The following is a 24,319-nucleotide window of genomic DNA, read 5'->3' on the forward strand; positions in this document are numbered from 1 at the left end:
GAGTAGAAAAACCTTGTTTTATTCAGCCCGGACCTGGGCAATCTAGCTCTGTGGTATGGCCAACATATAAAAAATAAAAACCACCAACAAAACAACGCAGTAGAGAAAAGTGAAGTACAAAGTGGGGTCTGGCATCCGGAATCCCTGTGGTTTCCATCCACTTTCGCTCCCTGAGGCCGGCAGGGAGGGATGCCCCTGCCTGTGAGTTGGGGGCTGGGCCCCTTGGCGGGTGGGAGGCTGCTGGGGGAGCAGGGCTGCTTTGGAAGGGGAGAGATTGGCCATCTGTCCCTCCCGGAGATCAGGATCTGAGGAAGGAAAGACAGTGGGTCAGTGAAAGGCTGCAAGGTAGCGCCCCCGTGGCCTCCTCGGCCAGGACTTCCCTCCCACAGCCCAGATCCATTTCCCTCGAGAGAAAGGGCCGACCCCCTCAGCCCAGGTCCAAAAAGCGGGGTTTGACGGACTCCCACCCACCCGTGGCACGATCTCAGCATGTTCCCTCCCCATGCCCTAGTCCCAGCTTGTTTTCTAGGCCATTAGCAGAGCTGCTACTGCCTGGAAATACTTTCTTGTTTTTTCTAACTCAGTACTTTTTTTTTTTAAGCCTCCCTTTTCCTCCAGGAACACGATGGAAACCCACAGGCGTCAGTCCCGTGGCCTTTCTGGGAACGCTCTCTCCAGCTTCCTGTGCACGCTGGCCCAGCCGCCTGCCTGTGGTCAGGGTCACAGAGACGGAGACGCTCTAATAAGACCCGGCCTTTCCAAGCACTTATGTAAAGAGCTCTTGGAAGGAAGGACTTTGGCCTCCCCTGCTGCCCACAGGCCCCCGGGGAGTTGGGAGGGTCTTGCAGGCTGCTTCTCCATCTGCCCTGCTGAGAGCCCTCCTGGCAGCTCCGGGCGCCTGGGACAAGGGACGCTGTTTCTGTTCCCATACCCCCTTCCCAGCAGCAGGCGGAACTCCCTGCCTCCTTGAGCCCCCCGCAGCCTCTTTTGTTTCCTGAGTACCCCATTCTTCCTTTCTCCTCCTTCCCTAGAATGGCTTCTACCACTTAGGTGACCCCTGGGTCTTGAATGGCTAAGACAGGCCCTGAGGAGCAGGAATGTGCTGGGAACCCAGGCCTGCTACAGAGCCAAACTGCCAGTGATGGGACAGGGGTCCGTCCTTTCAAACACACTGTGTGCCCTGGGGAATTCTGACCTCTTTCTACTCATGAGGAACCTAATCTCTGCACTGAGCTAGAGGCTGCTGTTCCCATTTTTAATATTCATGATGTGGTGGCAGCATGCTGTGAACAGTCAGGTTAGTGGTAGCAGCCAAGGGTGAGGGGGCTGTCTCTAAATGAGCCTGGCCCTGGTCACAGACAGCCCTGACCCTGGTCACAGACTGAGCCCTGACCCTGGACACATACTGGGCCCTGATCCTGGTCACAGACTGAGCCCTGACCCTGGACACAGACTGAGCCCTGACCCTGGTCACAGACTGAGCCCTGAACCTGGACACACACTGAGCCCCGACCCTGGTCACAGACTGAGCCCCGATCCTGGACACACACTGAGCCCCTATCCTGGACACAGACTGGGCCCCGAGCCTGGACACAGACTGAGCCCTGACCCTGGACACAGACTGAGCCCTGACCCTGGACACACACTGGGCTCTGACCCTGGTCACACGCTGAGCCCTGACCATGGTCACACACTGAGCCCTGAGCCTGGTCACATGGTGGGCCCTGCCCCTGGCCACCGCACACTGAGCCCTGACCCTTGTCATAGACTGAGCCCTGACCCTGGCCATACGCTGCACCCTGACCACAGTCACAGGCTTAATCTCTCATACCTGCTATCCATTATTAAGCATGCACATTTAGGGAAAGATGCCTCTCTGGGCCTTGGGATCTCGACCACTTTCCTCCCAGTTGATGAACTAAAGCTGAAAGCTCTAGGACTACCTTTTTTTTTTTTTTTAAATAGAAAAGAGTTGCTTTGATCTGATTAAACATTTTTAATTCACATGGAGTGTGGTGGGGTTTCCTTGTGAGCTTGTAAGCAGGAGGTCCCTCTGCAAAGTACTTCACGTGGAGCATCAGAAGAAAGACCGAGGACCCTGCCTAGCAGCCATTTGCCAAAATCCCAAGTCCAGGTTTTATGGACTTCTTCTACAATGGGGGAGAGGGGGTGCCTAGGGATTGAAGATGGCTGCTTTTAACCAGAATCACTTCTAATCAGCGATTGTTTAATCCAATCCGCTTGGTAAGGACACTAATGACCACAGCTGCTGCTGACTGTGTACCACTGTGTGCTGGGCTGCTGAACATGCAGATATCAGGCCCGTGGATCCTCAGTCTCAGCCTGTGTGGAAATCCCTATTCTACAGTTGAGAAAAGGAGCTGAGGGAAGTGCAGTGAGTCACCCAACGTCACAGAGCGAGGAAGCTTTGGAACTGGGACTGTGGAGCTCACGCCCTTGTACCGAACGGCTCTGCCTTCTGCTGGTTTTCACCTGGGACATCTCAGGGAGCCAGAGGAGGCAGCCCCAGATCAACACCCTACAGCCGGAGCCCCACCGAGAACACTCAGCTTGCGGCCGGCACGGTCAAGGCTCTTTCTACTGGGCCCCTCTGCAGCTGCATTCGGCCATCAGGGTGACCTAAAGTGCAGGTATCTTAGGTACTTCAGGTGGCCTTGCCTGCTCCCCAGGCAGGAAAGGGCCAGGGCCAGGGAAGGGCAGTGGGCAAGCACTTACTGGACAATTTTGCAGTTTGTTGCAGAAACGTAGCGGCCTGTGTAGTGAATGTTGCATCTCACCACGTTGTTGGTGAAGTCAGACTCCAAAACAATATATTTTGGGTTCACGTGCACCTGAGGAAGAAGGGAAACAGAGAGAAAGGGAGTCTGGTCAGGGGGGCTGTACCTCACCTGCTCACCAGAGAAGGTGGTGAAGAGGCAGACAGACAGACACAGAGGTGACAGAGACAGGGAGACAGGGAGATGGAGAGAGACCCTGTGAGACCAGGAGACATGGAGACAAAGACACACTGCTAGAGAGACACAGAGGGGAATGAAGAGGCAGCTGGTAGTCCAAGAAAACATCATTTGATCCCCCTTATCGGGAGATGGGATGTTTCCCTAGAGCGAGAGCCTGTGCCAGGTGAGACCTGCATGGGGCATCTGGGGCCAGAGAGGTTAGATCCTGCCCCAGGGAATGCAGTAACGAGGAGCTGAGCAGGGATTCAACACCTGGCTTCCCTGACTCCGAGGCTCAAAGTCGTTCACTATGTGTCCCTATCTAGGTGACCCATCAAGGGTCTGTCAGCTCCCCTGCTCCGGAGCCCAGAGTGCCCAACATTCACTGAGATGATAGCCCGAGTATGATCCGTGCCTTTTGTCTGAAAAGGAGCTGTTGGGATACAATACTTTTAAATGTTGGATTAACTGGGGTAGGGCCAGCTTTATTTGCAGAACATTTAAGAACAGATGCAGGGACGCGACTTTCAAATCCTGGTGCACTCCCAAAGGGCAGGGACTGTGAGCTGTGTTTGCTTATGAGGTTTGTGTGTCCAGTGCCTAGAACTGAGAGGGGACTTCCTACGTGTTTGATAAGTGGATGAATGAGGAAAAGAACAAATATACTGGACAACCCCAGGCCCTGGGGGAGCAATCCTGGAGGCTGCTGAGGAGTACTCAGGAAGAAACTGCAGAGAATCACTGCTGAATGCATCTCTCCACCAGCTGACTGTCTGCAGGGAAGGCCTCTGCCTACAAACTGGCTTCACGGATCTTCCTTCACTGAGCTGCCTTTCTGCTTCTGCGTGGGTCCAGAACTGGTGGAGTGATCCCCACTCATTTTATACCTGTGTGCAGGAGGCCGAGACATGGCTTCCCCAGGTGAGCCCAGGACAGCCTGGCTTACACAGATACACCAAGTCTGGCTGTGTGTTGTTAACATGCTTTTCCACTTTCCCCCCAGCCAAGGGAAGAGGTGATGGTGTAGGAGGGGTTCAGGCTAAAAGGGTCTTGGTCACAGGAGCCCTTGGCTTTGCAGGGGTCTTTGGGAGGAGCTGAGGGCCTCTCATCTGTCTCCCAAATGACACAAAGTCTGCCCTGTCTGGAGGCAGGAAGATGGATCACATGGCTCTCCAAGTCTTCCTTGTTCTCTCTGGTCCTCTGTCACGTAGGGAGACACTGCCTCTAGCATTACCACAGCGGTGGCAAAGGTCCCTTGGGTTCTTCATGGAAAGAGAGGCTATGTCAGCCTGAGACCTAAGCCTTTACCTGGGAAGCCTAAGCCTCGAGGGATGCCTCGGATGCTGCCTCTGCTCAGCAGCTGGGGAGAAGGGAACAGGCCCAGGGGCTGACACTTCTTTCAGGAATGGGAGGACATTGGACATGAACACCAGGCTGGAGGGAAAGCCCGACCCAGAGGCCCACCTTGAGGATGTAGTTCCCAGGCTGCACATCGGTGATGTCAATCCACTGGCAGTCGATGTCTGCGTTGTAGGTGTCATAGCAGCCTGGGCTCAGGCCCTGGAAAAGGGACAGGAGGAGAGGCTGTGATGCTGCTGGTTCCCCAGAGCCACCCTATGCCGACTTTTAGGAGTTTCGGGCCCACCTTCCCCTGGGTTTCTCCCCTGACCCTGGCCCAGTGCGTCCACTCCTTCCTAGAGCCACTGTCTAGATGGACCGGAGGAAAAACAGCGATATCTAATCGCCAGGTGGGAGGGATGAGACGGAGGTGCAGGGAGGCTTGGGCGAGATGGATGGCAGAATGATAAAGAGACACGACAGATGGACAGTGTGTGGATGTTTAGACTGGCTGATGGAAAGGGGGACATGGGGGGGGTGAAGAGCCCAATGGGGCGTGTTGCTCTCCGGACTTTGTTGCAATGTGTCCTTCTCTCCATCAGCAGATCGCCTGGGAATAACGTGGGAAGGGGCTTGGGCAGGGAGGGGGCAGTCCCCGCAGGGCACTGTGGGGCCTGAGGACTGGTCAGAAGACCCTCACTGTGAGCAGAGCTGAGTGGCCGGAAGCCTTGGCACGAGCTGGTCCCCAGCCGGCCTCAGCGGGTCTTGCTCTTTGCCTCCCCGCTCCTCATCCTCCTGTGCCCCAAACCCTGTCTCTCCAGCCAAACCTGGGTGTGAGAGGTACACGCATAGCGCTTGAGGTTGCCGAAGTCACAGGTGCTGTCCTCCAGGCAGAAACTGGCCTTGTGACCCTCGGCCACCTTCTTGCCTGTGGCTGCATCCAGTAGGTCATAATGGCTGAACTCGTCCATGCTGTGGTAATGTCTAGGGGCAGAGGAGAGAGACGAGGGCCTAGTCTTCCCCGGGCCTCTCATCCTGTCCCCATCCTGAGACGTGACCCTGCTGTGACACGGCCTCTTGACCTGTCTGGGCTCTTCTGTCCCCTGAGTCCCGCAGGGTGGCCCCTCTGTGCTCCCCACCCAGCTGGGTCGCTCCACGACAGCACCTCCTCTGGACTCCTCACTTCCTTTTTGGGCTCCCACCTGTACTGGCCTCACTGGGCGATGCCGTGTATTCTAGACATGTCCATCCCTTATCGAGGCCAATCCTCCGATATCCATCTTCCAGCCTAGCTTTGGCTAAGGCTTCTCTGAAAAACTCTGGTCCCAGTAGCAAGAGCTGGCAGATAACACCTCCCCGGGCCCTCTAATCCAGGACCTGCGTCTCCCAGAGTCCATGTGGTGGGAGGGCAGCTCGGGCACCAAGGTCCCTGGCCCAGAGGAGAAGGGGAAGAGGACAGCCCAGCCCCTCCGCACTCACTGGTGGCAACTGTGCCACTCCCAGGTGTGCCGTGGCCGGTTGGGGAGGAAGTCCGCCGTGCCCTGGTTCTTCACGCGCTGGGGGAAGCGCAGCAGCACCCGCACGTCGTAGTCGGTGGCCTCAGGGGTATAGGCTGTGCTGCAGGGACAGGGTGGGGGGTGCAGAGGGGGGTGGGGGCACAGTGACACCAGAACCCAGCATGGGCCCCCTCAGCCCCACCCCCAGCCCTTGGCCACTGGTCCTGCATCCCCACCCCCTTGTCCCTGAAGATCTTTTCCTCTGACTCCTCGAACTGTGGCGGAGGCCCAGGCCTCCTCCTCTGTCTTCCGACCCTGTGAAATCATGGCTGTCCCTTCCTTTCCGGCCTCCACCATGTGGCCGGCAGCTGCCAACAGCATCTTTCTGAAGTGGTACCAGGCATGGCAGCGTCCCTGGTAGCTGCAGGTGACTCAGCTGGGGTCAGCCCCTGGGTGCAGGAGCCTGTAGAAACCTCTGAAAAACAGCCCTACCTGGGGGATGGGGGGGCAGGCACTTTGGCTCATGCCTGTAATTACAGAGCTTTGGGAGGTCCAGGCGGGAGGATCACTTGAGGCCAATAGTTTGAGACCAGCCTGGGCAACATAGTGAGAAATCACAATTAAAAATCAATTTAATTGGCCGGGCGCGGTGGCTCAAGCCTGTAATCCCAGCACTTTGGGAGGCCGAGGCGTGTGGATCACGAGGTCAAGAGATCGAGACCATCCTGGCCAACATGATGAAACCCCGTCTCTACTAAAAATACAAAAAATTAGCTGGGCATGGTGGCGCGTGCCTGTAATCCCAGCTACTGAGGAGGTTGAGGCAGGAGAATTGCCTGAACCCAGGAGGCGGAGGTTGCGGTGAGCCGAGATCGCGCCATTGCACTCCAGCCTGGGTAACAAGAGCAAAACTCCGTCTCAAAAAAAAAAAAAATCAATTTAATTAAAGAAATTTTAAAAAACTAAAAAATTAGCTGGGTAAGGTGGCTTATGCCTGCAGTCCCAGCTACTGGGAGGCTGATCCCTTGAGCCCAGGAGTTCGAGGCTGCAGTGAGCTGTGACTGTGCTGCTGCACGAAGAAGAAATAGAAGCTTCTGGTAAGTCTTTCCTCCTCCAGACAGAGCCCTAACTGCTGACCAACGTATGCCATGTCTTGGGTGTGGGCCTGAAAAGCAGGCTTGAGATCCTCTGGTCAAAGCCTCTTTACTCTTCCAGTCCCATCTGCTCCTCCACTCCCCCACATACCCTGGGTGCCTGCTTCAAAGCCTATTTTCCAAACAGGCTCAACTTTTTCCCTGACCCATACTTTTGCCCATGCTGTTTGCCTGACCCAGAATTCCAAAGCTCACCCAGCCTCCTAGGGGCAACTCAAAAGTCCCCGCCTCCAGGAAGTCTCCCCTGATTGCTCCACTTAGAGGATTCAGACTGCCTGTGAGCTCTGACGGCGCTGACTGCGGCACAGCCCGACACCACCTGCATCTTGCACTGGGTTGGGTATGACCGGGCCACCTCTCCCTGATTGCATGGCTTCTGGCTGGCAACCTGCCCTTTTCCATTCAGGGAGCCTGGGTCTGGTATGAATCGCCTGCTCCCAATTCACCTGCTGACTCCAGATTTCCAGCTGAGGCAGGCCTTGCCACCAAAGGAAGAGGGCAGAGAGAGGAGCGGGGGCTGCAGGGAGGGGAGACACGCATGTGTACACATACACACACGCACACGTGTGCATGGTAGGAACAGGAAGGGGTGGCTGAAGACCCCTCCCCTCTTCAGCTGACAGCTGACAGCTCACTCTGCTGGCCTCAGGGGCTCTTCCCTGGCACTCATTAAGGTCCGTTCCTAAGGCCAGAGAGGAGCGGTGGCCAGTGGTAGGGATTAGCGCTCTCTTTGAGGGAACGTCTGGACAACAGGCGGCTCAGACTGTCTGCCAGGATGAAAGGCCCTCAGCCTTGTCTGGGGGAGGCTTGGAATCTGTCTATGTCTGGGCTGAAACAAAACATCCTCCTTCCCTCTGTTCAGTTCAATCCTGCCCTTCTGTTCAGCTCAGCACACCGTGGGAAACCATAATGGTCTAGGTTCTAGGCCCAGCTTGGCCACAAACTGGCGGTGAGACTTGGAACCGGTCCCCTTCCTTCTCTGGGTTCTGCCTGCAGCGTGTGAACTGGCACCAGCCCGCGGCCCATACTTGAAATGATCTCAGAGGGCCCTCCCACCCCAGGGCTCCAGGTCTGCAGGGCTCTCCAGGTCTGTACTCCTGTGCCCACCTCCTCTGAGGCCTCGGCCCTTGCTGACCCCTCCCTCCTCTGACCTCCGGCAGCACTGGCCTGTGAACCACTCCTGGCTCTTGTCCCACTCGTGTCTTGGTTCTGTCACTGGGGTACGGGTGAGGGCAGCTCTCTCCAGGTGTATCAGGAGACCCTCCAGGACAGAGGACAGGCTGCTTCCTCTCCCCAGCTGGGAGCGCAGGTCCGGGTACTTGGGATCCTCCATGAAGAAGCAGTGATATTAATAGTTTAGCTTTGAGTTAATTCTCTTAAGACTGGAAGGGCTGCCATGGAGGCTCTAAGTTCCTCATTGCTGGAGGAACTCCGGTAGGACCACTACATTCTTTTCCCCAGGACAACTGAAACAAGAGAAGACCTACCTGGAGGGCCTGGCTGAGTGGTGGTCTCTGGACCAGGGGCAGGTCCAACACTGATGCCAGTCTGGGATGGGATGGGGAGCGTGGACCAGAATGTACATTGATGACATTACTAATCACTCTGCTTAGTTCAGCGGACACACACTTTTTTTTTTTTTTAAAGTAAGACTTTCTCAATGAAGGAGTGAGTTGAGTTACATTCTGGTGCAAGCTCTTTATCTTGTTACAGACAGATAAGAGTTTATGGTCAGCTACTTATAATGGCAGTGAACTTGTGAACTAGAAGTTCTAGGAGTGAGAAAATGTGGAGATTCCAAAGAGTTTCCTAGATAGTAAAAAGTCAAACTAAGCAGAGAGTTCAAATGTCCAAAAAGCAGGTAACTAAGAAAAAGAGGTGCTTTCAACATAGAGGGACATTAACAAAAGAAGCAGATAACATAATCTTAACTGATTATTTTAGCCCAGGGATGTATCCCCAAAGCACCTATATTTCAGCAGAATATGAACTGCTAATAAATTAGAAGCCAAAACTGCAAGAGGCAGGATCGCCCATGAGTAATGGCAAATCAGCTGTGCTCACCTTCTGGGTTCATGGACACTGGTCTCCTTCTCCTCTTTCCAGTGCAACGTCTAACTGAAGCTTCCTTGTCCCCCGGGCTCACTGCCCCTGCTGTGATGAGGCAGAGGCAGCCTGAGCCAGTCAAAGCCACTGTGGACGTGGCTCCACAGTCCTGGTCTCTACCCTGCAGTTACACCTACCCTACAGAACTTCCCTGGGTCCCTGTATGAGCACTGGAAGCCTGGGCTCCCAAGAGGAACCTTCTCATTCAGCAGCTCAGATCCAAGAGGTCTGGGTTCCTTTCATTGCTCCTCAGTTTCCTGAGGGGGCAACCCATACCTTCAGGGCTCGTGCGAAGAGGAAGAACCACACTAAAAGTGAAGTCCCTTATAGAGTGGGGAACAGCATACAGAAATGCTGGACCGCCACTTGCTCCCCTCCCCTCCTGACTCCCTCGGGGCAGGCAAGGCTCACAGATGAAGAGGTCAGGGTCCTAGGAGGCTCGGGCACTTGGCCAGGGTCATCAGCTTGCAGACAGCCTAGCTGGCAGCCACAGCTAGGCTGGGTTCTGGGTGACTCCCAGGGACTCCCCCGACACTCTCCACTTCTGCCTCAGCTCCTTACCTGGCCAGACACTTCTCCTCCGCAGCACAGCGCAAGGAGTACAGGTGGGCTCTCTGCACATAAGTGGATGCTTGCACATAGTTGGGGTCTGGGACCAAGTCGGGGAGACCTGGAGTGGGCAGTGGGTGAGGGGAGGAAGAGCATGACATTGAGAGCATCAGGTTGGCCACTGCTAATGCCCAGAGACCTCCTCCCACCCCAGACATCCTCCCATAACCCACAGCCCTTTGCCATTCTCCTCGGGTGTTGGGTCTTGGGCTCAGGTGTGGGGTTAGGGAAGTGAGGACGCAAGAGCTTGCATCTCAAGCTCCGTGGTGTGAGAGCTACTGAGATCCCCTGGAAAAGGTGGGACATGAACAAGATCTGGGAGATGGGGTGCGAGTGAGAGAATCAGAGAGCAGGAACGGGTGTCCTCGGCAGGGGAACAGCACGAACAAAGGCCTGGAGGCAGGACTGAGCGAACCATGTGATTTACTGACAGACGCACTCCCTCCAGTCCTTACTCCCCAGGCCTCTGGACACCAGCCCCCAGACACCCTCCGTTCCTCTCATCCCTGCAGTCAGCATTCTTTGTGAACCACCAAGAGAGCCCTGGGCTTCTGGCCTGGAGTGTGTCCCTGAAGGCTCATGGGCAGAGCCAGGTGGATGCTGGCTGGCAGGAGGTCTGGGTGGGCAGAAAGGGAGGCTAGAAGGAAAACACTTGCCCAGAGCAGGCTGCTGACAGGGCAGGATTCTCAGCCTGTGCACCCAGCCCGCCCTTCTCAGGATTCCTTCCTGCCTGGCACAGCCACTGCTGCGCCCTGTACCCCCCCATCACCTGCCACCACTTCCTGCCATCAGCCCCCTAGACCTGACCACACCCTCCCCTGTCTGCAACCTCCTGCCACCAACCTGAGGGAGGTTCTGGCTCCCTCCTCTGCAAGGCCCAGGGTCAAGCGTCCAGAGGAAGTCTGGAGGTTGCCCCAGTCCCTGTGGTCCCCTGTTCCCCAGGATGTCCCAGAGCCTGGGGCCTGTGCATGCTGTTCCTGCCCCTTCGACCTTTCTCCCTGGGCAGGCATTAGGTTGAGCAAGAGTTACTAGGAATAAGCAGAAACCAGACTTAGGTGTCCAGACTCCATCCTGCATTGGAATGAAGGAATGACCCTAATGTTGGGGTGATGGGGTGCAGGCTGGGGCAGGTGTGGGGTGCAGGCTGGGGCAGGTGTGGGGTGCAGGCTGGGGCAGGTGCGGGCTAGGGCTGGTGTGGGCAGGGGGGACTCCAGAGCCCTGAGCTCTATTCCAGCCCAGCCACTGACTTAAAGGGGAGGGGTCTTGGGGCCTCTAATTCTCCATCCTCTCTGGCCTCAGGGATCCTGTCAGGTAAGTGATGAGGCTGTAAGCTCCTCCTACCTTCTTTTAAGACTTCTGCTCTTGAGGGATTCAGGAAGGGTGGGAACAGGCAAGGTGAGAGGATTTGAGTCCCGTGGAGGGGTTTTCTACCCCTTTCCTGCTGCCAAGACCCTCTTATCAGCTTTTAGGTCCGGATGATAAGGCCGAGGAGGGGAAGGCTGGCTTCTAAGCCTTTGGCAGAAGTGTCTGCCTGCATGTCCCCCACCCCACACCATCCTAAGTTCCCATACCCTAGCTTTGCTTTCTCTGGGGCTTAGGCCTCATGGGGGAGCCTGGTCCAGGCAGCCAGGGTGATCTCACCTACTTGGAATGAAGAGGAAGCTTGGAGTGCAAGGGTGGGTAAGGATGAGGTGGCTCCTGGCTGGTGGGGGACTTCTTGGCCAGCCTAGGCCCTGTTACTTGAGCCCCTAGGAATGTTTGCAGTCATTTCTCAAGGGACCCATAGACCCTCAAGCCAGCTGGGAGCTGGTTCTCACTCTCTGGACCCTGGAAGCCTCTGGGGGAGGGGTGAGGACGAGAGGGACGGGCCCCATCCTCATCACCCAGTGCGTTTCCCTCAGCTGTGTACAGGGTGGGGTAGCTGGGCGTTAAGTCTCAGGGGACCCAGCATTTTACATCAGACAACTTGCTGCCCCCACCCCAGGCCCGGTTTCAAGAAACACTGCACAGATGGCTCCACAAAGCTTTTCTGGTCTGAGTATTCCTCTCTAGGCTATTTCATGAGCTGGCTACGCAACCCAGGGAAGTTGGAGGAGCAGGGAAGAAGAGGCCAGGTGGGGCCAGCGAGGGCCAGTGCTGCTCCTGTGCTGCTCCTGGCCTCTCCCAGCCCTGACTGTGTACACACACTGAGCCTTGTGCCTGATCACAGTTGCACCCTGACCTTGGTCACAGACTGAGCTCTGACCCTGGTCACATTAAGCCCTGACCTTGGTCACAGACTGAACCCTGGCCCTGGGCACACCCTGAGCCTTGACCCTGATCATACACCAAGCCCTGTTCCTGATCACAGTCTGAGCTCCGATGCTGGTCACACACTGAGCCTGGACCCTGGTCACACACTGAGCCTGGACCCTGGTCACACACTGAGCCTGGACCCTGGTCACATACTGAGCCCTGATCCTGGTCACAGACTGAGGTCTGAAGCCTATCAGCAATTCTGAATCTCAGTCTCATTTATGTGTATTCTGATGATGGACTAAAGCTCTTCAGCTAAAGGAAAAATAAATTGCTGTGATATCATCATGGCTCTATGATTAAAACTGAGTGGGGTACGGTTATAAGTGCCAGAGTTATGGAGGAGGGGCATTTGTACAGTACTGCACCTGGAGATTTGGAAGACAGACGAAGGACAAACAGCTTGTGGCTGCCGTTCACAATCTGAACCTTGAGCCTTGCCACAGATGACCACCTTCCTCTTACTGAGGAATCTCAGGCTCAGGCAGGTGCCTCTTGTTGTGGGAAGTCTCCCCTGATTGCAACGCCATCTCAGGCTACACACACTTCTATCTCACTACCCCATCTATACGGATGATCTACACTTAGATTTCACCATATGAACCTGCGTGTGCCTCCTCCCCTCCAGACGGCATTCTTTGGGCAGGGCCTGAGTCCTCCTCGCCCTCAGTGGAGCAACTTTTGCTTTGGGGGTGACTGGCTGGCCCAGAGCCCTCAGCCTCTGTCAAAAGATCTTCCTTAATGAGCATTCCAGGCACCCCCAAGTGTGCTCCATGTCCTGCCCCCCAGGACGCCAGGGCACACAATGCCTTTGGAAACATCCGAGGAAACTGAGTCTCAGAGAGGTCCATAAATCTGCGCACAGTCACACAGGGAGCCGGGGTACCCCAGGAGGAGATCCTAGGTCTCCTTGCCCTCCAAGACTCCTCCTGTCACTCTTTATAAAAACGAACTTTTTGAGTTATAATCTATACACGGTGAAACGCACAGACTTTAGGTGTATGGTTTGGTAAGTTCCAACAAATGTATAAAGCTGTGTGGCTTCCTCCACAATCAAGCTGTGGATTGTTTCCATCACCCTCTGGCCCCTTCCCTTTAAGTCCCTTCCCAGCCTCTGCCACCTCAGGCAGTCACTGCCCTACTTCCAATCACTGTAGATTAGTTATGCCTTTTCTAGGACTTAAATGGAGTCACTCTCACCCTTATTTTGTAATTTTCTTACACCGTGTGACTCCCCCAACGGACCCCTCTCTGTGCTCCACCTCTGTCACACCCTCATGGCTGTGGGGGGTGACACGGGAGGCCAGCAGCTCGGGGAAGCTGCTGGAAAGGAGCAGCCTCAGGAGTTCAGGCTGGGCACCCCCCCCGCCTCACCCTCAGGATCCTTGCCGAGGTCCCGGGGAACAGCAGGGCCCCCTCCCACAGCTGGTATGTTTTTCCGGGAAGGAATAATGCCTTCCTCTCTGGGCAGCTCTCCCAGAGGACATTTCGTCAGCAACCAGGCCTGCAGGCTTGGGCTCTCAGCCCCTCTGCAGGGCTTGGGGCAGGGGGATTATGTGATGTTGGAAGGGGATAAAGAAGTGTTGGTTGAGTTGGGGGCTGGTGGACATGATCGGAGTGGGAGTGGGGAGGCCATTCTGCAATTTCTGGCTTGTAGGGTACAACAGGCCCTCCAGGCAGGGTGGCCCATGCTGGGTGAAGTCCAGTTACTATCAGACTGTGTGATCAGCCCTGGCCTCAAAAATATGCATTTTAAAGGAAGATCCTGGACCTGGTGAAGGTACACATCTAGCTCCCCACGTTACTTCCATCTTTTCTTTTTCCCTTTGAGACAGGGTCTTGCTCTGTTGCCCAGGCTGGAGTGCAGTGGTGTGAACATGGCTAACTGCAGCCTGGATCTCCTGGGCTCGTGATCCTCCTGCCTTAGCCTCCCAAAGTCCTGGTATTGCAGGCATGAACCACTGCACCCAGCCAGATGAAGGTCTTTTTGCTTACTCCAAATACAGGGGAACCATCAGCTCAGGGTGAAGTGCAGTGATGCAATCTGGGCTCACTGCAACATCCACCTGCTGGGTTCAAGCGATCCTCCCACCTCAGCCTCCTGAATGGCTAGGACCACGGGTGTGTGGCATCATGCCTGGCTAATTTTGTATTTTTAGTAGAGACAGGGTTTTACCATGTTGGCCAGGCTGGTCTTGAACTCCTGACCTCAGGTGATCTGCCCGCCTCAGCCTCCCAAAGTGCTGGGGTTACAGGCAGGAGCCACTACGCCTGATCTGTGTAAACTTTTAAGGCCTATCTGGTTCACTGCCTGTCACTGCCACACAGGATTCTACAATGTGCATCCTCCAAGTCCCCCCTAGCTGGCCTCCTGTTCTATTTATTTATTTTGAGATAGAGTCTGGCTCTGTTGCCCAGGCTGGAGGGCAGTGGCGCCATCTCAGCTCATTGCAACGTCCACCTCCCAGGTTCAAGCAATTCTTCTGCCTCAGCCTCCCTAGTAGCTGGGATTACAGGTGCTCGCCACCACCCCTGGCTAATTTTTGTATTTTTAGTGGAGACAGCGTTTCACCATGTTGGCCAGGCTGGTCTCAAACTCCTGACCTCAAGTGTTCTGCCCACTTTGGCCTCCCAAAGTGCTGAGATTACGGACATGAGTGACCGCGCCCGGCTGGCCTCCTGGCTCCACCTTCCACAAACTCCTCGCTCCACAAACACTCAACGGTGAGCGGCTGTACACGCCCCTCCTGAACCTGGTGAAGATACACATCCAGCTCCCCTGGCCTCCTTCAGCCCTGCTCAGTCTTCTCCCAAGCCCCCAGCACCACTGGTGGGGGGTGTGCTGGGTTGGGTCTCATCACCAAAGACTGGGTGGATGAGCTTGCTCAGGCTACCCAAAGAAACCCTGGCCACCATCAATTTCTTGCTCCCAGGAGGGAGACAGGAGCCTGAGTTCTTACCCTTCTCGATCGCAGGCCTTCTGGGTGGCTTTGGGCTTTCCCAGCCCCACTTCAGTCTTCTTAGCCTCCCTCCTTCCACTTCTAATTGTCCTCCACCTGACTTGGGACTTGAGGCCCTGAGCTGGCCCCTGTGGGCACTCTTCCTCAGATGCAGGCTTCACAGAGCCTGGGCCAGGACAGCAGGGATGCTGAGTCACGGGGTGGTGAAGACCCTAGAGATGACCAAAGCCAGACTGCTCGGCTGGGGCGGAGCTGGGTGAGAGGGGACAGGATCCCAGGGCCCTTCCACAGGGAGACAGCCAGCTGCTGGTGTGGGGTAAGCCTTTCAGCTATGGCAGCTCCATTCAACCCTCCAAGGCAGTGAAGACACAGAGCTAAGAAGATAGAACCAATGTTCTGTATCCTGGCTCTGTCTTTGGAGCTTCCTCTGTGGCAGCAGGCAGGGACACAGCAGGAGGAACCTGTCACACTGACTCTTGGGGCCCGCGTGCTTGGGACAAGCCCACCCTCTCCACTCTGTCCTCCTGCTCAAGCTGGGTCTGGAGCTGCTGATGGCTCCCGTGCCAGCCCTCAGGAACCAGAGGATGACGACCATCTGCCCCTTCCCTGGTGGGATGCAGCTGGGGCCTTCTCAGCGGTGAGGCTCTAGAGGTGAGGTCACCGTCTTGTCCAGTCTCCCCAGTCCCCTTTCTGAGGCTCATTTTCCCCATCTGGATGATGAGGGAGACTGAACTAGCCGGCCCTTCAACACAGGTTGGATGGATCGATAAACACTTGGAGATTAAAATAGTTTTCAGGAGCCATTCAGTTCATTTCCAGCCTTGGGCAAGAGCCCAAGACCTCTCACAACCCTACAGACGATACTTCAGCAGTCAGGAAATTCTCCCACCGTCTGACCTAAATCCTTCCTGCTTCATTAGAAATCTGTTCCCTCCTGCCCAGCGGTTCCTGGAGGCTGCCCAGCGCAGAGGGCCCTGTGGCTGCATTCCCATCGCTCGCCCACACCTCACCTGTTTCCCTCTTGGCTTCCCTTTTTTTGTGGGTTCAGTAAACCTTGTCTCTGAAATCTTTCCTCTCCAAGTCTCTGCCTATGAGGGGCAGAGGATGGAAAGCGGAACGCAAAAGAGCCCTAATCTCTTGAGCCCAGGGGTGGAGGATAAACAAAGGCCAGCAGGAACCGGTCAGTTGCTTGTGAAATATGCGCTGAGCGGGATGTTTTGGCTAGCGCAGCCAGACCCGAGAGGAGCCCCTAGGTGGGGGAGAAGCAGAAAGCTCTGCAGAGCAGGCCCTTGAATAAAGATGAGCCAGAGAGGCCTCCAGGGCGGGAGGTGGCTGCCCTATTCCCTAGGAAATGATTAGCTCATAATCAGGAAATTAACTTGTCAGCGCTGGCCTGGCGGTGCCACACCTGCTTGGTGAGCAGGCAGGCAAGGTGGCTGCAGATTCCACTGTGCCTCATCATGAAGGTTTAATCCCAGCCCAGGCATGTGAGCTAGGACAGCCATGAAGCCAGGCCTAGAATCTTCAATGGCTCCCCACTGCCCACAGAATCAATCCCAGAAGTCTTAGAGTGACAGCTAAAGCAACCTTCTGTGGTTGGCCTTACCTAGCCTTCCAGAACTCTTAACCCTAAGGGTCAGTAGGTAGGTTTCTAGCAGCAATACCCCAACCTTTTCTACCCCGTGACCCCATGGTGCCCTTGTCCTGGAATTCCCAGCTATGCACATGCGTGCGCGCGTGCACACACACACATACACACACGCACACACACACATACACACACACACACACACACTCCAGCTCTACCCATGCTGGGGTAAGCACTCTTTAGCTCCAAAGCCCACCTTGTCAGTCCTGACTACCCATTCATCACCACCCTGCACCCTCTTACAGCACTCATTTGCCCACCCGTCCGATGGGGGGAGACAGCAGCAGCACAGGGCCCGACTCGCAGAACGTATCTGCGTGTGCTCAATCGCACCAGCTGCCCAGGATGCCCTGGGCTGAGGGGGAGGCAGACGACGCTACCCACTGGGGAAGTCAGCTCCCTGCTCAGAGGCCAAGCCTCTGCTGCCTCTCTGCACACCTAATGCACATTTCTTCCCAGCATGAACCCAGCCCCTGCCCCTGCAGCCCTCCCTGTCCTGGCAGGCCCTGCCTAGTGCCCCTGAACTCACCTCTAGAAGCTTCCTCTGATGCTTCGGTCACTCCAGGGGTTCCCTCCCTTCCCTCTCATGCCCTGAACAGTGACCTGAAATTTTTATATTTCTTTTATGCTTTTGTTTTTGAGATGGAGTCTCATTCTGTCACCAGGCTGGAGTGCAGTGGCACAATCTTGGCTTACCACAACCTCCGCCTCCCAGATTCAAATGATTCTTCTGCCTCAGCCTCCCGAGTAGCTGGGATTACCAGCCTCCGCCACCACGCCTAGCTAATTTTTTGTATTTTAGTCAAGATGGAGTTTCACCGCGTTAGCCAGGATGGTCTCGATCTCCTGACCTTGTGATCCGCCCGCCTCAGCCTCCCAAAGGGCTGGGATTACAAGTGTGAGCCATGATGACCGGCCAATTTTTATATTTCTTATAAAACCCACTCTGCCGACAGCCTTCCCATCTCAGCTTAAGGCAATTGCATCCTTCTAGCCACACCAGCCATAAACCTCTGTGTGATCCCTGACACCTCTCTTTCTTTCATACCCCATATCCAACCCAGCAGGAAATCCCCTCAGCTCTATCTCAGGAACATACCCTCAAGCTGGCTTCCCCCATTGCTGCCACTCTTCCTGGTCTCTGGAACAGCCTCCTCTAGGTTTCCCTGGCTGACTCCCCTGTGCACTCCTGGCACAGCAGTCAGGGGCCCACGTCTCTGCTGCACCCAAACCCTGAGTAAAAGGGATATATAGAAATGAAAAACCAAAGCCCTCCCAGTGGCCCACAAGCCCCGCCATGGCCTGAGCCCCAATGCCCCTCTGACCTGTCTCCGTCTCCTCGTCCAATTCGACTCCACTCTGTTCTAACCACACTGGAGCACGCCTGGAGACCCCAGGGAACTCCTGCCTCGGGGCCTTGCGCTGGCTGTCTTCCTATCTGGAATGCTCTTCTTGAAGACAGCTCCACAGCTCACTCATGTGCCTCCTGAAATCTTTGCTCAAATGTCACCTTCACGAGGCCTGACCATCTCTGCCACCTGCCCGTCTCCTCTACTCCCGATCCTCCTCACCTCTCTCTATTTTTGCACAGCACTTAGCACCTTCTGTTTTTCTTTTTTAACCTATTTATTATGTTTATACATGAAAATAGAAGATCCACGAGGGCAAGGTTTCGTCTCTTTTCACGACTGAATACCCAGCTCTAGAACAGTGCCCAGCACACAGTAAGTCGCTCAATAAATATTTGTCAAATGACTATTTCCTCATAAGATGATATCTGCACTCTGTAGCCAGGCAAGAGCCCGTGAGGGCAGGGGCAGGTGGCAATGCCCTTTGCCTGTGCCCAGCTTCTGGGGCAGGTCTCACAGGTGCACAGCAGGTGCTACGGGAGCTGGAAAAGACAGACGTGGGCGTGGGCCACTCTGCACCCCAAGTACCTGTTTTCTCGCTGCCAGGCTGAGATGTCAGTGAGGCCAGGGAGGGGTCTGGGGTGCCCCTGAATTCTCCATGCCCAGCTCAGGGCCTGGCACCTGTATGCCCTTGATAAGTGCGTGAGCCAATGCCCACACTCCACAAGGGTCTGGTGGAACTGCCTGTGTGAGCACAGACTTCAGTGTCAAGCGGAGTCTGGAATCCATTCCCAAAGTCCTTTCTTTTGCAGAAGGATTTGCTTTGGGCTTGGAAAACCTGTGGCTCCAGCTGGCCCACAGGCAGGGGAAAGGGTGGGTTGTCTGCTGAGGTTTGGATGGCAAAGGCCTCTGGGGCCTCGCTTTCCCATCCTGAGTCCCTTCCTGCTTTGGCATTCTGACATCCCTCTCCCCATTTCCAGGTGGTACTTCAGTGCCCAGTTTCTGAGGTGCCTATCAGCAAGGGGGAGAGGGCCCCAGACCCAATCCTCACCCTGTGATAATGAGTCTAGACGAAAAGGCCCTTGGTCCAGCTGCTTGTGGTGAGGAGGTGGCTAAGAGGGGCCAGGGGAGGGGGCGAGTCCGAACCTCTCCTTCCAGCATCCCAACCCTGACTGCTCCTCCGCAGGAATGCCGGGCACAGCAATTGGAAGCAGGTGTGGGCTGCCTGGGCGGACCCCTGCTCCCTCCCTGCCCTCTTCCTCTCCTGCACATTTCAGCCACTGTCCTGGGAAGTCTTCCATGTGTTCTTGGCTTAGAAAGGAGGTGGAATGGACTCAGGCTGGGAGCTACTGGAGAGGGGTACCCCTTCTGAGACCAGAGGACATTGCAGTGGGGACCCCTGGGGTTAGGAGGAAGGAGAGAAGGCAAAAAGCCAGAACTCCCAGGCCAAGTCTAGCAGTAGCCTAGTGCCGATAAAGGCACTAATGGCCCCCGACCCTGCTCTGCCACCATCCCCAGCAGCTCTGTGGGGCCTGCAAACTTGAGGCAAAAACCCACATTTTGTTTTTTCAGGTGTTTAGACCTCAGAGAAACAGTGAACACTGAGACAGGTGACACAGAAAACACCCTTCCCTAAGAGACAGAACAGAGTGAGGCTGGGGTCTAGGTCTACGTTTGGCCACTCATTAACCCTGAGACGTTGGGTGAGTTATTTCATTTCTCCGAGCCTCAGTTTCCTCATCTATAAAATGGAGATGATAATTCTATCTAACAAGGCTGTTGTGGGAATGAAATGAGAGAAATAAAGTGTTTGGCATAGTGTCTGTTCAATAATTATCAGTTATTCTTATTATTCATTAAAACAGGAGCTGTCTGTTCTTGCAGGGATGGTCCAGTTTGAGACTTCGGGGAGAGAATGTGCCTTGCAAGTGGCTGATAAGAGAGGAGACAGGAAGTCTGCCTGGGATGAGGCTGCTTGGGACTCTGTTTGTTTGTCCAGACACTAATGACTCTCAAAGGAGAAACATGGAGGCGAGAGGAGGGCCCAGAGCCCTCTGTTTCCACAGCTTGTCTGACCTGACACAGCTTTCTAAGCCTGAGGACTCTTTTTCTTTCTGAAGGAACAATCTGAGACATCTTCAGGGAAGGAAGGAGGATGCTGATCTGTGATTCTACCTCCAGGGCAAGTCACTGAACCTCCCAGGGCCTCAGTTTCTTCATCTGCAAAATGGGGATAGCAATCCCAGGGTTGTTATAAGGATTAAGTGACTCCAACTGCAAAGCTCCAGGAACAATGTCCGGCACTTAGTATGCACTATAAGAGTGTTTGTTACACAAACCTTCTGGAATCTGCAATGATAATGACCAGGCGACACCCTAACACCACACTGGGGAGAGACTCTGCTTCCAAAGTCTGTCACACCTACTGTCCCATCTCACCCTGTCACAAACAATACCCAGAATCTAGCAGTCAAATACCTGTTGAATGAATGAATGACCAAATGAATGAGTGAATAAGTGAGGCGTACAGGATCTAAGCAATTAATACAGGGTTTTTTTTTTTGGTTTTTTTTTAAATGCATGGTTGTTAAGAACTCAGGATATGGAGTCACACAGACTCAAATGCTGGTTCCACTACTAAAAGTCAGCAAGGGAGCCTGTCACCTTATCTGTAACATGGGACAAATCACAGTACCTGGCTCGGACCTGGGAATTAAAGAAGATGTTGTATAACGCGCTCAGCAAATGCAAGCATAATTCTTCCCTCTGGATGCGGATGGCGGAGGTAAGGCCCACAGAGGCAAAGCTGGCAGAGGGGTCCGTGCTCACCTCCTGCCCTGCCCTGCCTGCAGGTTGAGCATGGCTTCCTCCTGGGTCATCTCACTGTGATGCAGAGAGCACAGGCTCAGTTTGAATTCGGGCTCAGCTGTACCCTTTTGTGCCACCTCCCTAGGCCTCAGTTTTCTCATCTGTACCAGGAGGACCATACTGCACCTCACTAGGAGGTTGTGCATTGAGGCCGCTAAGCCCAGGAAGTAGTCTTCAGCAAATGGCCAAGTTGGTATTATCATCCCTGCCTCTGGGCTCTAACTCTGGAAGCTTGCTGGGTGAAGCCTGCTTTGGTCCTTCCCTGCATCTACTCCAAACTCTGTGGGGAAAGGTGGCCGACCTGGAGGGCAGAGGTGGGCAGGCAGCCTGTGGTGAGGGAGACAGGCCCAGGTGAGCTAGGGGCTCAGGCAGGAGGGGTGGTAGCAGGAGGCCAGAGCTGCTCTCAGGAACTGAGGGTCCAGACAGGTCTGGCCTCTTGGGTGCAGGAGGCTGGACAGAGAAGGCGGTACCCTGGAAACACCCTTGCATGTGTCTAGGGAGATGTAACATCTAGGCTCATGAGCAGCATGGTCCCGCGGGGGCTGTGGAGGCTTGAGAGAAGGAGGAGGAGGAAAGGACAGGAAAGGGGTACCTCTAGCTCTGGAGTGCTAGGCTGAGACCCTAGACTTTGTCCCAAAGGCCCTGAGGAGCTACAGAATCCTCCTGAGTGGAGGAGTAACCTGGTCAGACTGCTGGGGTTTATCTGCCCCACATGTAGGACAAACGAGAGGGAGAGAATGGGGACAAGGGTACGGGGTGGGGGCAAGTACAATTCCCTCCTGGCCTCTGATTGGCCATGTGAGGTCAGGGATAGAGGACACATGCCAGGCAAGGCTAGCATAGCCATCCGAGATGCCCTGGGAGGATGCCTAGGGCAGCCTGTTCCATGTTCCTTTCAAAGGATTGCCAGAGCCAGTGAGTCAGGCAGCGGGTGGGAGGGTAAGGCCTTGGGAGGGGAGCTTTGGTCTTCTGGGGCTGTGGGGTTTCTTATGTGGCACTAAGACCCCCAGCTCAGAGAAGCTGAAACTGTGGGGAGGCAGGAACTGAGGCAAGGATCCCAGGAGAGGAGGGCCTGGTGGGGGCAGAGGGAGAGGTCACTCGAGGGAGCCGACACAGCGTAGGGGACCCAACTGGGCCTGGGAAGCAGCTGGCCACTATCCAGGGCTCTCTTCAAGGATTTGCTATGAGAGCTGAGCAAAGTATGTGAACCTCTCTGGGCCTGTTTCTTCCAGTTTATTTTCAGTTTCACATTTCAAAGTTGGAGAGAATGGTACTGCAGGTACTGCCTTGGGTATTCCCAGTGCCCAGGGTGGGAAGGAAGAGGGTGCAGGTGCCCAAGGAAGAAGCTGGGCTCAGGACAGGACAGGCGCTTGGAAACCACCCACCCATGGAGGGAGGTGGGTGGTGCTCACATGTGCTTGGTGTTGTGAGGACACATCCACGCCCACACACACATGCAGGCTGCCAGCGCCCAGCCTCAGACCCCTGGGTGTGGGGCCAGGAGGAATGAAGTCAGTCTCAGAGAATCCGCTTTGGGCTCCCACACCAGGCCTGGGGGTCTGATCTCAAGTACAAGGCTTGGCCTTCCCTGGGCTGGGATTTTCCACGGTCCGGCTTAGCAGGGTGGGGAGGGAGGAACCAATGATGGGGGAGACTACTGCTCCCTCTCTGGCCTCTTTGTCAGCCCTAAACTAGCCTGCAACCCCCTCCCCAGCAAAAAACACACTCCCACCCCACACCCCCAATGATTAGGGGAAGGGGCACTTGGAGGGTACTGACGACCATCCCTTGCAGCAATGCTTAGACATTGCCTTCTCTGGAAGTCTCCCTGAGCCCCAGCGCCTGACTGGGAGGGCCTTTGTCTGGGCTCCCAAAGCCCCCGGCCCCGCCAATGCTTGCCTAATCACAGCACTGAGATGCCCCTCCTGCTAGACTTGCCCAGGGAAGGGCCTGGACTCGATGCATGTGAACGCACTCAGCTTGGCTCCTAGGATGCTGCCTTCAGGGGAGAAATGTTTCTGACCCAAAAGGAACTGTGGGGCTCAGGGGCAGTGGCCAGAGGCCTGCTAAGCACCAAGCACCCTGGCTCCAGACATGGCCTCGTCCTGTCCCATTCCCCTCTCAACCAACTGGCTTCCTTAAGAACTAACAGGCCAAAGAGAGGCCCTAGAAAACCCGCTGGCTTGGAGCCCAGATGCCAAGTCCCGGGCCTGCCTCTGCCAGTATTGTGGCAATTGAGGGCTCAGTTTTCTCTGCCCAGAGGTGGGGCCCATCAGGCTGAGCCTCATGCTGAGGTCTTGCATTCTAAGAAAAGCCACTGTAAAAGTTTTGCACCCTCTAGGTAAAACATCCTATACTCCAAGGGGCCCTAGGGCAGCTGATGCATGGCTGTAACATGCCCTTCTGCAGGGATGCTGCAAGTACCTGGTAAGGACCACAGCAGGTGGATGTATCCTTCATCACATCACAGAAGGACCTGCCATCTGATTTTTCCTGAGGTCTCACAGGTTCTTAAAGTGGGATTCAGCACCCAACTCAAGTGCTACACCTTGGACGTGAGGGAGTGGGTGCTCCCAGTGCAGAAACTCCTCTCCCCTAGTCTTGGCCTCCAGCAGTACCCAGGGAGACAGGCACCCCATCAGCAGCAGCCCCTCACTGAGGTCAGCTTGGCTGGAGACAAGGCATCAACCCTCTGCTGACAGAGGCTGAGGGGGAGGCTGGGGTGGTAGCACCTACAGTGCAGGGCACTGCGGGGCTCAGCCCTTAGTTGGTGGGCCAGGCACAGCAACCTCAATGGGGAGCAGAGAATCATGGGTAGAGGAAGCTGACAACAGCTTGAAAGAGGCAAAGTAAGGTTGGACTGCATAAGCATCTGGGATCGAGTGGAAAACCTTGACCAAAAAGCTATCTGTATGGAGAGGGTAGCAGGAAGGGGGATTCTCGGGCAGCAGGGAATGGCTGATGGCTGTCCAGCCTCAGCCAGACCCACCAGTCAACCCTTGTCACAGTAGCCCCATCTGCTAATAGCACGTGTGGAAGCTGCCACTCTGCTGTGTCCTCATGTGCAGAGGGCTTTGGCCTTCCCAAGAGGAGGATGTATCCTTATCCCCTGAAAAGCCAGAGGGAGATCTGTCCACAGCTGGGGCTCTCCCCAGGGGCCAGGACTAGGGTGAGTGGACGAGGCCGGTGAGGTGTTTTTCTTTTCTTTCTTTTCTTTTTTTTTTTTTTTTTTTGGCTTGGGGTGCAAAATTTTAGGGGATGCCAAAAAATTCAGTAACCGAGATAATATTTAACGTAATAGTTTTAAAAATCAAAATTAACGGAAAAGTCTGTGATTAATAAAATATCCAAATTTTAAATAAGGACAGGATCCATGTTGCTGATTTTTTAGCTTGCCTCAGGCTCCAATATGGCTTGGCGTACCACTGTTACGGACTTTATTTAAAAATGTGGATATTTTGTTTATCACAGAGTTTTGTTTTTTAACATTAATTCTGACTAAAAAAATACATCTCAATATTGCTCATCTCAATTATTGC

At 54.9% G+C, this 24,319-nt stretch overlaps 1 protein-coding gene across 1 annotated transcript in view; it reads right to left on the reverse strand.

Moving 5' to 3' along the window:
- LOXL1 (lysyl oxidase like 1) overlaps nt 1-24,319 on the reverse strand; it is a 26,727-nt gene continuing 2,408 nt past the window's right edge. The window contains exons 2-7 of the mRNA XM_017548054.2: nt 9,613-9,721; nt 5,775-5,912; nt 5,123-5,279; nt 4,422-4,517; nt 2,737-2,852; nt 1-305 (exon numbers count right to left, since the gene is read on the reverse strand). Coding sequence (XP_017403543.1) covers nt 299-305; nt 2,737-2,852; nt 4,422-4,517; nt 5,123-5,279; nt 5,775-5,912; nt 9,613-9,721 — 623 coding nt within the window. The 3' untranslated portion in view covers nt 1-298. The remainder of the gene's footprint in view (nt 306-2,736; nt 2,853-4,421; nt 4,518-5,122; nt 5,280-5,774; nt 5,913-9,612; nt 9,722-24,319) is intronic.

This window comes from Cebus imitator, unplaced genomic scaffold (genome assembly GCF_001604975.1).
Source record: "Cebus imitator isolate Cc_AM_T3 unplaced genomic scaffold, Cebus_imitator-1.0 Scaffold203, whole genome shotgun sequence".
NCBI classification, from domain to species: Eukaryota; Metazoa; Chordata; class Mammalia; order Primates; family Cebidae; genus Cebus; species Cebus imitator.